This window comes from Primulina eburnea, chromosome 16, assembly GCF_022965805.1.
Source record: "Primulina eburnea isolate SZY01 chromosome 16, ASM2296580v1, whole genome shotgun sequence".
Classification (NCBI taxonomy): domain Eukaryota; kingdom Viridiplantae; phylum Streptophyta; class Magnoliopsida; order Lamiales; family Gesneriaceae; genus Primulina; species Primulina eburnea.
Genome location: NC_133116.1, coordinates 13,687,786 through 13,700,684, shown reverse-complemented (window position 1 = coordinate 13,700,684; position 12,899 = coordinate 13,687,786). Strand labels below are relative to the sequence as shown.

General features: G+C 35.2%; 1 protein-coding gene and 1 pseudogene across 5 annotated transcripts; one reads left to right on the top strand and one right to left on the bottom strand.

The window, feature by feature from the left end:
• The first annotated feature begins 1,369 nt into the window (after positions 1-1,369).
• Positions 1,370-6,404, top strand: LOC140816359 (uncharacterized). 5 transcript variants are annotated; one of them, XR_012114587.1, is made up of 8 exons: positions 1,370-1,583; positions 1,670-1,763; positions 3,322-4,151; positions 4,316-4,427; positions 4,928-5,023; positions 5,084-5,167; positions 5,525-5,608; positions 5,739-6,404. XR_012114587.1 is itself a non-coding variant. In XM_073175576.1 (7 exons), exons 1-6 carry the CDS (start codon positions 1,525-1,527, stop codon positions 5,165-5,167), a joined length of 1,275 nt encoding a protein of 424 aa, XP_073031677.1. In that variant the 5' UTR covers positions 1,370-1,524; the 3' UTR covers positions 5,525-6,404. The 5 variants fall into 5 exon arrangements, 4 of the variants coding, with proteins under 4 accessions (XP_073031677.1, XP_073031680.1, XP_073031679.1 ...); XM_073175576.1 differs by having other exon boundaries at positions 5,525-6,404; XM_073175579.1 differs by lacking the exons at positions 5,084-5,167; positions 5,525-5,608; positions 5,739-6,404 and adding an exon at positions 4,804-4,838.
• Positions 6,405-8,117: 1,713 nt separating this feature from the next.
• On the bottom strand, positions 8,118-9,755 carry LOC140816881 (uncharacterized; annotated as a pseudogene).
• Between the last annotated feature and the right edge of the window lie 3,144 nt (positions 9,756-12,899).

The following is a 12,899-nucleotide window of genomic DNA, read 5'->3' as shown; positions in this document are numbered from 1 at the left end:
CCAAAAAAACCGAAAAACCGAACCGGCCATATTTTTGTTAAATATAAGGTTTTTATGTATAATGGGTCATATTATTGTTAAATATAAGTCTTTTTATATATAATGGGCCTATTAAGATTTAAGAACTTAGTATCATTAACCCTCAATTTTTCAATCCGATCGTTTTCTCTTATTTCTCACCACTCATCAGTCGACGTTCTCTTTTTTTCTGTATATATTTCTTTAATATTTCGTAAGATTATTTGTGTTCCATTCGAGCTAATTGACACCTTGTTATCATTCTTATTACTGAATATTCCGTTGGATTCAGGCATTTTCCGTGTTTACATGGTTAATTAGTTATATATAGTTATTATATTCGTATGACATGTTTATACACAATACATGTAATAAATATATATATATATATATATATATATATATATATATATAAATGATCAAGTCTCACAAATTAAATATTTGAAAAATACTATGATTAAGATTTTAAAGACATAAAGTGCCATATAATTTTATCTCTCAACAAATTTTAGCCAACCGTATATAACCGGCCGTAAAAACCGAACCGTATTACAAAAAAACCGAACCGAACCGTAATAAAATAGTTCGGTTTTGGACTAGAAATATTCAAAACCGAAAACCGAACCGTTGTAGACTAAAACCGAACCAAACCGACCGTTGCCCACCCCTAGTCATGGTTGACTTTGAGGTATGCTATAAAAAAATAAAAGTAATAAAACTCTTAGAATATTTATATTTAATATATGGGGCGGGTATTATAAAACCCATGACCCGCCCCATACCCATACGGGTCTGAAAAACTGGACCCGAGACCCTCCCCATAACTCATTTAGTATACCCAAACCCGTCCAGATGGGACGGGTCCATTGCGGGTCTGGGTAAAACCCAGACCCATTGACATCCCTATGTTATTATAATGATGTGTCATAGACTCATTTTATATAATAACATGATATATTAAATATATACACAATAAAAATAAATAAAGAGTAAAATAAATATTCTTACTTTTGAATATTGCTACATTTTTCTTGTGTTTTGGAGCTTGGAAAAATATGAAGAAGCAAACCTTCGAGTATTATATTGATAACGTGATAAAAATAAAAATTTACGATAAAAAGTAAAAATCTCAAACTCACAAAATATATTAAAATACACACTTTTATAAAATTTTATCCACTCATTTATGTTCTTCTTCACAAATTAAGAGACCTATTTGTAAATCTTTTTAAAAATAATTCAAAAATAAATATAACATTACATGTATCATCGTACACTAATTTTCAATATTTACAATTTTTATTTTCAATATTCAATCATCTAGACTCGTTATTTTCAAACCACTGAACGTTTAATATAAAATATTTGCATTTTCCAGCCTTCTTAAATTCCGCGTGGATTCCGAGTGCTCATCCCCTTCGTTTCCCGATCTCTGTCGCAAGCTTAAGCAAAGAAATTCAAATCGATATTATCCGAGGTAAATTTCCAATTTTGCGATTCGCTTGAATGGAGTTTTCTTCTTGCCCTGTTTGTCAGCTGACTGTTCCATCTTCTGAAATCGAGAGGTATAATCTTTTTGCTCACTATTTTTTCTCCGTGTTTCTTTAATTAAATTTTTTTAATGTAAAAATTTATGGTTTTAATTTCATAGGCATGCGAATGAACATTTTGCTGATGAAGATTACGCCACAGATTTCGAAATCGGGCAACAGATGGCTCTCGGTCCAGCTAGTCCACCCCGATTTGTGAGTAAATAATTAGCGAGCGCACGAATCTTTTTCGCTCGTGGATTTGTTTTAATTTGTTTTTATTTTGCGGAGACATATTTTTTTGGTAAAATAATTTTCATTTGTTAAATACATATTCATTTTTAAGCTCTGCAACAGTTCATCTATGCTTTACTGCCATAGTGCTTGGTTATTTATTCAATCTTCGTCTTCTCTGCCACCTTCGAAATGAGTTGTGTTGGTACTTGGTCACTTGCATCTGATATCTGAATAACTTGCACCGTTTATGAATACTTCACGTTGAGTTAGTTTACGTTGCTTCTCCATTTCATCAACCAACATCTCTCGAATGTGCTCATTTATTTAATTTTCCTATCAATAAGAAGGCCGGATGGCAATGAGCCAAATCTAAAGTCGGTTTAGAACGTGGTCAAGCGGGCACGCAAGTAGGTCCGAGCGGGTCCTTGAATTATGAGCTAAAATAAGAGATTAAGAATATATTTATATTTTTTATTTATTGAATTGAATAATGTATACCTTAATCTCTTATTTTAGCTCATAATATTTTGGGATTGAAATAATTTTATTTTATAACGATGTATTTAAAATGAAAATATATAATTATAATTTTTATTTTGTTATGAGTTGAATATAAAATAATAGAATTCAATTTGTGATAATATGTTTTTGTTTCTAAATATTATTAATATAAGTTGGAAAATAATTTAATGATTTATTAATTTTAGAAGTTTTTTATTATATAATGACTAAATTTTTTAAAAATAGAATTTTTAGCGAGCGGGTCCAATGGGTCAAACCTGGATTGGACCCTCCCTGTTGCCATCCCTAGCCGGCTCCTAGTAAAAGATTATTGTCGTTATGAAGTGAATCATTTTTAACATATAGAGTTCTATTTTAACACAAGAAAAAGATAGGACAAGGATATTTATTAGCAGAACGGTGAACCACTAAATGCTTATTATCTCACACATTTGTTTAGCAATTTCGTTAGTCATAACCCCTAGTTGATGACCATAAGTTCTAAATCAACTTGCAGTTGTCGGGACGACAAATGGATGCTTGATCACAAATATATGTAGGAATAAACAGTGGATCACATATTTATTGGAAGTGCAACGTGGAGTAAAACTCATGGGTATCGTAGAGCTTGAGCACAAGGCAGTGGACAAAGTATGTGGTTGTTGATGATGATGTAGAGTCTAAATATTCAAATAAAATTTCATCCATCACATTTAACCATTTATATGGCTGAAAAACTATCGAACGATAATAATTCAAATTTTCACTAGTCTATTAGTTAAAAATAAGTAATTATTATGTTGTGTTTCTAGTATATCGTATTAGGTGACTAGACTTACATGTAAGATCTAGTTATGAGTTTACCATTACCAATAGAAATGCACATTTAACAAAAGCAAGAGACTTAAAATTGAAGAATATATTTACTTGCAGTCAACTTGGTCAGCTTTAAGAAAATATTTTTTATCGTTTGCATGCTTCAGTTATTGGTGTCTACAGCATGAATAATAACACAAAAAATACATCTCATGTCTAGGCTGAAGATACCTTGCAACGTGTTTGTAGTTCTTTGGATCACGCTCAGAGCAGTTCTTCTGGGTATCTCGCATGTTATGGGAGGAATTTGGATGAAAAATGTGCTACTTTAGTTCACTCACAGAAGAAGGAATCGTTTTATAATGTTGAAGGTGGTTTGATGTTGTTACTGAAAAGCTGTTTAGAACTAGATAGAGAAAACTATGTGAGTATATTGTCGGGGCATGTTGATCATATTCAAAGTTCCGACTCAGAGGATGTTGGATGGGGGTGTGGGTGGCGTAATATCCAGATGCTTTGTTCGCACTTGCTCAGTCAAAGACAAGAAGCAAGTGATGTCTTGTTTGGTGGTTCTGGATTTATACCTGATATTGCATCACTTCAAAGATGGCTAGAACTTGCTTGGGAAAAAGGCTTTGATGCACCCGGCTCAGATGACTTTGATAAAAAAGTCTTTGGCAAGTGTGATTGGATTGGAACTACAGAATGTGCCACACTTTTCCGTTCCTTTGGTCTGCGCGCCGGCTTAGTGGATTTTTGTGATAAAGATTTAGGGTTAGATTCTTCTGGTTGCTTAACCTCTGGTATTGGAGGAACAAATAAAAGTGTTGACAAGAGGAAATATGCACAGGTTTATGGACCGATGGACATCTTTCTGTCGGAGGGAAAAATAGATTTGTCGCTCTCAGTTAACTCAATGAACTCAGTGAATGGAAGCTCTAAACATTTTAATGTTTCATCTCACAAGGTTGTTGAGTGGGTGTGGAATTACTTTTCTGGCAACAAGGTCAACAAACCAGGCAATCTCAGTGTTATTCTTAGCGAGAAAGCGTAAGTAAATTGTAACAAGTTGTATGAGAGGTCTTATCATGCTGATATTATATTCTTTTAATGAAAAATTCTTGTATCTGTAAAAGTAAGTGAATCTTTTGTTCAAAAAACGATTCTGCTATGTTCATAACCTAATGATGTCTTACCCTGAGGTTTCTGAGCAGGCCATTGTATTTTCAACATCATGGCCACTCGAGAACAATTGTTGGCATTCAAGCTACACATCAACGGACTGGGATGCAGCAATACAACTTGTTAATTTTTGACCCATCTGAAGTAAGATAGTTTGTATACCTTACTGTAGAAATAATTATTGATTTTAGTACTGCCTTCATTCTGTGATAGCATTATATTCAGCTGGAAACCTGGTGATCCTTTCAGTTGACATCTTTATATTTCTGAGATCATTTTATTTATATGAAGAACTGGCAAGATTCTATCTTCTGTGATGCTTATGGATTCAAAATGTTTAGTTTTTGGAGTTTGTGTCTCATCATGGTACTTCCAACGTGTTTCCAGCAATCTATATCTTAAATATAATAATACCAAATCTTCTTCTACCATGGATCCTGATTCCTTGAAGCCTGTTTTTAAATCAATGAGAAGAAGTAAAGCCTGGGTATATGTTTACCTTTTTTTAATTGTATTTCAGTCTCAAATGTCTGCTGCTAATTACTGGAACTTGTGGTAAAGTAAAAATTTTAGATGTTTATATTTCAATTTAGTTCCGTAAAATTATATCTTATTTATAAGGTCCACCAATCATTGTTTTCTAGAAAACCAGAGCTCTGGAAAAATCTCTCAGAGCAAATCTTGGATGGCAAAAATTAATAAAGAGAGGTGCCCACACTTTAAAGAAGCAGCAGTACCAGGTTGTTATATATTTTCTTCTGTTTTGATTGTTCATTTTGTAATAGATGTTTCTGTTTCAGTTGTGCTTTGTTGATAATGGAATTTCGCATGGGGAAGAGTTGGAAAGGCTGAAGACCTTGCACAGCATTCGTCACAATTTATAGGTTGCAATTTTGAACTGGGTGTTTATTTTGTGTACCATGTTATTTTTCTGTTGGATGACCACAGCTCACATGAATCCAAGCTAATCAATATGATTATTGTGCACATGGCATGGTGATCGCAACCTCAACAAACTAATGGAATCTCAAGGCGACTTTCAGTATATTTCTGTTGATGTAGACATTTTACCTTCTGTGATATTCTGAGCCTGACAGCCTTGAGTGAGAACTCCGTCATTTACTTTAAATATAAGGGTTGCTTGGTACTCATTTCCACAACCTTGCCTCGTTGTCCCCAATGGCCATGACAATTGAGTCAATTACTGCCAAAAGCCTGTTTGCATTTTCGAATATTTGCAGTTTTGGAGATTCCAAAGAATCAATGACGGCCCCTTTCTAGTGCATTTGTTGATTCATCAAGGAGCATCATTCCAGGCTTTTTCAGTAGGTGCACTCGTGATTACTATTTTTTGTTTTTGGCACCCCTTTTTCCCCTACCTATGTATTGTATCCTTTTGCATACTGCTCAAAATTTCATGTATGTTTTCATCGGTTGGCACCTGTATCATTTCAGCTTCAGGTGCCTTTTCATTCACGATTTTGTCTCTATTCGAGCAACTGAAGAGGAGTGGCTCCGGCTGTACCAATTCAATTTGTCCGCAATTTTCTCACATTGTAAATCTTGAATGTCATTCCGTTGATTAGAATCTCTCTTTTGGCATCATAAAAGATCCGAGAAAAAGAGAGAGAACAGAAGATTTCCCTGCTCCACCTGGCCCAGCAAGGGCATCTTTTGATCCTGCTTCAATTTTAAGGAAGGAGTCTAATATGTAATAAGTTTCTGGTCTCAAGAGGCAAGAGAACTGGACGTTTCGAAACTAAACTTCGCCCTTAATGCTCCGATTTGGTGACTGCTTCTGAGAGTCTTGTTTGATTTCTGTCTCTCGATCAAGGGTTTTGGGGGCAGATGTTAAGATACTCATGGTAGAGAAATCAGTTGGTTAATGTCTGCAGTTCTGTGATTGAAGGTATCTTGAGACAGAATATTTCATATTTTTGCGTTATCGAAGGTTGTTTGACTTCTCTCAAGTAGGATTGATGTATACCGTAATATAACAGCATTAGCAAATTCCATGAGCAAAGAGATATAGCTTGAATTATCCGGTATTTTGTGCTTCTCTTGCTCATCATGAGTGGCTTCTTCAAAATCACTTTTGCCTTTTCGATCACATGCTCTTCCTGGAAAAAAGGGGCAACCGTTTTATGTTTGTTGCTGAGTCAGAAGCAAGGACAACAAGGTCTGGATAAGCCGCATAATTGTCATGTGAAACTCCTTCCGATGAGTTGCTTTGAATTGACCCACCAAAAAAGTGGCATGGCTTGACAGTTCGGACCTATAATCCTGCTCACTTTGATACTGACTATTGTTGCGATGGCATGGGGGATGTAACCTGAAAAATATAAGACATTTAGTATGAGATAATGCTCTTGGCTGTCGACATAATCCTTTTCTGTAACACTAGGTAGGGGCACCTCAATTCTTGAGGTGTCTTACCCAGATTTGTAGTTTAATATATGAGTATTTATATTTATTTCAGAATAACTAACCATGTGTTTATATTTATGTAGATCTTATTTAATAATGTAATTTAAAAGCTATAATTATTATGAGTATAATATTTATTTATTTATCTTCTTTTATATCGATATTCATAGTATTAGTAATTTAAGTTGACTCTGTGTTTAACAAAGTAAAAAAAATGGAAAAAAAAGAATTTATAAAAGTTAAAATAATTAAGAAAAAGATTGAGTTGGTGTTCAAATAGAGAAGTTTAATAACATGTCTCAAATTGAATACAAAATATTTACTCATCTTAAAATCTAATGGAGGATCTACTCCATAAATAAGTTATTATAAATTCGCAAATAAATTATCTATATTAAATCATGGTAGTGGTTGTAAGGGTGTCACATTTAATGACACTGTTGATGCTAATGGATTTACGAACATGGTAACTTTAACTTAAATATTAGTTGTAATATGAGTCATTAAATAATTGGTAAGAGCACATAAAATCTTAGTGTACTCAAAGAAATTTGAAAACTTGTTAATGTAGACCTGATTTCAATAGACATAACTTCCTTTTTTTTTTGTGTGACTTTAGTTGACATATTTATGAATTTTATAATATCTAGTTTTTATTATATTTAAACATTAGAGTTAATTTAAAATACAAAGACAGCTGAATAGATGACTACAACGACGGACTAATAAAAGAAATTAAAGTATGTGAATAAAAATTGTTTGGAGCTCGTATTAAGAAGAAAGTACAGGTCAGAAATATGTAAAAAAAAAATTAACAGGGAACCAGTTGATGTATTATGAGAAAAATAAACAGAGTAACGAAGTGGAGATCATTATAAGTATTTGAAATCATTGAAGAAACATTTAGAAAAAAGAATGTTGTTTTAACTCGTTTAAACATTTGTATTTCCGGAAATTTTAATGTTTTATAATGTGTATATAGTTGTTTTGATAATAAATTAGGTAGAAAATATTTTTGTAAATGTACACATTACAAACAAAATCCACCGTCAAGATTACATGCACTTAAGGCGCACATGTTTGCGTACAACAAATGTAAGGGCTAGGAGTTTTAATCTCATATTTAAACTACCATGACCATATCTTTAATTTGCTTAATATCTTTAATTTTTTTTTCTCAAACGATAAACGGGCTATACTTTGCTTGGATTTAGCCATCAGAACATTAATAAACCGTAGATATCACACCATATTTTGTAAAATAACAAAATCACATCATAATTCACGTACAATTTACATTATGTTTTCCAAAAGTGTATACCTATAAAGTACAAAACGTGTGGTCCTGCTCCTATTATTACAAGCCTAGGCCAATCCTTGTCCTGGCTGTTGATTTGAACCTGAAGAGAAAAACCAAAGGAAGAATTCAATGTCATGAACAAGAATCAAAAGAGCATGGATCCCAATGTAAAGAAGAGACCATGATCGTCAATCAATGAATATATCAACCAACTAAACGTGCTGAAAAAATAACAGCAACATTAAGCCAAGTGAAGTGAAAAGTACGTCATACCATCTATCTCTGTATATTAAGCAAGGTCTTTGCTTCAGTCATCTCCTCCTACAGCGCATTCCTCATATATTTGTCAAAGATATCCTGCTTTCTCTTTTCCAGCACTATCCTTCCAATTTCCTTCTCATCTGGCAGTCGCACATGCACAACAAATTCATTTTCCTTCTCTTTTTCCTCTCTCCTTCTCTTTCATCCTCTCTTCCTCCACCACATCCTTTTCCTGAAATAATATGTTGGACACATTACCCATGTCTGTCACCTCTCCATTCTTCACCGCCCTCCTTGCTTCTTTATTTATTATCTTTTCCATCTCCATCCAGTTCTCCAGAGCTGCAGCCCTCATTCTTTTCTTTGCTAGCCCTCTCAACTTCTACAATATCCCATCCTCATCGTCCCTATAACCCTAATATCTTGCATCTATCCTTTTATAACTGTCATACCTGCGGATAATGTGCATGAGCTACATTAGCTCAAGTCCCATACAATAAAATAGCAAGGCGATTTCATTAAGATAATTACACAAATTAGAAAACCCATCATGACTTTCGTAGTCCAAAAAAATTACCTCACAAGTTTCAGCCGTCAAGGATATGAATTTACACGTTCACTTAAATCAACAATCAAACAAGACAACTATATAGAATCCGAGTTTCTTAACGTATATATCAAGTTAGTTAGTAATATGAAGGCATATATGGCCAACATAGTAGTCCGGTTCACAAAAATCGGTTCCCATTATCTAACCATGCATCTAAGATCAGAAACCTTTTATTTGTGCCGTGAAAAATTATACTAAAGAAGTTAACTTGAGAGAACCTTATAATCAGAATGTGTACCCAATAAAATTTTTAATAATGTGGCCAGCTAAAAAAAAATCCCTCGGTTTCTAAATGTGCAAAACAAACAAAACCATTATCATAACAGGAACATAATATATCACTATCATAAACTCCAAACCTCGCCCCTAATCAACAAAATAAGAAAGAAAACACACACAGTGCCTCAATTCTTCACTCAACCAGCAAACTTGAACAATAAAAATTACCGTGCACGCCTTTTCCGAAACTCAGGCGGCTTGTCAAACAACTCCTTGACACCGGGAAACTTCTTAGTCCACCTGGCTCGGAACGCCCACAATGGTTCCATCTAAACCAGTTATCTTCACTGAATACCTCGCGTGAATCGCCCCCCAAGCTCAACAATGCGCCTCTCCCAATGCCTTTTCTCTCTAATCAATTTATTGATCTCGTCATCAAGTCTCTGAGCCGGTGCTCTCCGAGGCTTTCGTTCTGGATTTCAGCAAATTCGCGCCCGGTATGTCACATGATTCGTTGGCGCCACTTGTCGGGCTCCGCCAAATCTTGGCACTCGGACGCGAGATAGGGGCGATGCTCTTTGTGCTTCTTCTGATCCTATTTCATGGAAATCAAGCGGGTCAGAATCGATTGAGCTTTCGCCTCGTTACGAGCCATGGCGGATCGATCGAATTATTTTCCCGTTCCCTGATGTCGTGTAAGGAAAAGGGTTAATTGGGAATCAGTACCCAATATAAAAGAACTTATGATTTGGTACCTGGTGAGAGAAAATAAATTTAAAAATGCTAAAATTGCCCTTGACTTTTAATTGATCCCCGCGTCCCGAAAATGGTATCAGAGCATGGTTAATTTATTTCAAACAAAAAAAAAAAATTTATTATTACTAGTAACTAAATGTATGAGAAGGAGAATTTCGAAAAATTATGAATCCGAACTTTAGTTCGAGAAAAGTAATTTACAAGAACTATTCCAATACTTTGGAATATACACAAGTTTATCTAACTATTGTTAGATATCAGAAACAAAAGGTAGACTCTTACAGGCCGAAAAGAACAGATCTTCAATAATCTGTTAAATATGCCAGGAACTACCATCCAGTTCGAAATTGAAATTATTTCCCTGGAAATAATTCAATTAGAACAAGAATTACAGCGAAGTACCTGCTTCACTGAACTCAGAACGAAAGGTATGCGTTTACAAGGTTTAAAGAACCGTAAAAACATACTTCAAAATCTACTCAGAAGAAATTCTTCAGGGAGCAATGGATCTTTATAAACAAAAGATCTACGAAGGGAAGCAACAGCACCCCCAGGTAAAAGTTTATGATTCAGAATAATAAATTTCTGGAGATAGTACCAGACTCCTCTAAGCTCTCTCTGGATCTTAGAGAAATACAGAAAACGGTACAAAATTATGGCAATATGCTATATTATGTACCCCAAAGGGTTGAAAAGGTCCTAGAGAAACAAGAAGAAATTCTTGAGATCTTAAAGGATATTCAAACAAGAATACAGAAACTAGAACAACAACCAAGTTCTAGTAGAAGAACTTCAGGAGGTTGGTTACCACCATCCTTTGGTACCGAACCTTTGTTACATCAACAAGGGAAGGCCAGAGTGGTGCCAAAACCCTTAACTGAAGAAGAAAAGATGATCAATCTAATTAAGTCCGTCTCAGAAAAGAAATTGATCTGATGACAACGTTAGAAAGGATCGGTCTGGAGGATCTACAAGAGCTTGCGGAATCTTTCGCAAATCTCAAAGTAGTAGATCTAAAGATGAATACAGCAGTAGGAGAAACACTACCTGCAATAACCTGGTCATCTTCTCAGGAACTACCAAGGGAAAGTATGGGATCTCATGATGAAAATATGAGAGAATCTCAGACTGATTTCCATACTGGTAGAGGATCGCACCCAGCGGGAACAAGGGCAAGGAAAACTCAAATTCCTTTGCACCAAACACCCTATGGGAAAACTGTTTTAGATCCTATACATCCTTACGGGGTTATGCTTAACCTTGATATATTGGACTTCAAAAACAGAGAAGAACTCATAGACGATTGGACATCTGCTATGAGGATTGCAGCAGGAACACTTGATCTCAACAAAGAAGGATTCATTAAACTTTTGGAAATGAGTCTTATGGGATCAGTAAAAATTGCTTGGGACATGACTTCAGCAGACATGAAAGAGTCAGTCCTAGTTGGGGAATCTCTTAGTGAGATCGCTGGAAAGATGGCTACCCTATTCAAAGCACACTTTATAGGGGTAGACTATTTCAATAGTCAAGATACGGAGAAGAAGAAAAAATATACTCAAGCTCTGTATAGTCTTGAATTACATGATATATGTTTGGTAGATGAATACATTATGTTATTTACCAAATATAGATGGAATTCAGGAGTCGAAGAAGATATAGCTATGCAGCTTTTCTTCGCAAAAATGCCAAGTCCTTGGAGAGAAATGCTCATAAGGGAATACGTACCTGGTAATCCAGATACATTGGCAAGAAGAGCCTCTTTCCTTAAAGGAAAATTGGCAGAATGGTGTCATATGGCAGCGTTACAAAAGAATTACAAACGCCTAAGGGGTATCAACAAAAGAACTCCTTTGTGTTGTAAGGAAAATGATCTTCCAACTATTATTGGAAGTAAACCACAGAAGCATAAAAGGAGAAGTTTTAGGACTCATCCCTATGCACGAAGTGGAAGAAGTTCTTGGAAACCAAGATCTGTTTGGTCCAGACAGAAAGCCAGATCTTATAAATCTGGACAGAGAAGCGGACCATCAAGAAGTAGGATATCGTCCCATGCATCAAACTCATCTCGAAGCACAGGAAGAACACCTACAAAGAAAACTTTCAGAAGAGCTCATACGCGAGCCAATGAAAGTTTCAAGGATTGTAATTGTTGGACATGTGGAGCAAGAGGTCATATCTCGACCAACTGTCCAGAAAATGAGAAAAGAGGTATTAAACGCTTCGATCCTACTCCGGATATAGAAGATGCAGTTTATTACCAAGATCTCATTCAAGTATACCGATTTGAGGACATTGCCTCAGATGAGAGTATATATGAAGAAGAAGAAGTCTTAAGTCAGGAAGAATCTGATGGAACAGAATCGGAATCTGACTGAAGACGAGGTGTTTCGACACGAAACACATGAAGATCTGTCTGGATTTTTCAGCCAGACAACAATATCTCATAACATGGTTCAAAGAATCATGAGAGAAAATCCGAGTCTACAGAGATATCAAGGTTTCTCTGCAGGACAGGTAGAAAAATTCTTAGGAAGTCTTGGCCTAAGAAACAGAAAGCATCATCTAATCTATAAAGTTTCTAGAAGGGAAATGGCAATCCCTATGGAACTCACAGGAAATAGAATGGAGATGCAGTTAATTCCTTCCGAAGAAATTAAGGAGGAATTACAAAAACTCAAGATAGAAGTAGCAAGGACTATGTCCTGGATTCATATCGGAGCAATCCAAATTATGATAAAGGCTACTTTCAAAGAAGGGATAGATTCACCAATCGATATTGCTATATGCGATAAAAGAATGGGGAATCTACAAGATTCAGTACTGGGAACAATCTCAGGAAACCTCTGTGCAGGGAAAATTGTAGGGGTAATCTATCCAAGGATAGCCTACAACCTGGCAGATCGAGATTTCAGCCGAGCCTTGACATTGCATCAGAACTTCAAGGAAAAAAGGCTGATGAAAGAAGGTAATAGGCCATATTCTATTACCTATCAAATTTCATATGCTCTATCTAATACACATCATTCTGAATTGTTTATTA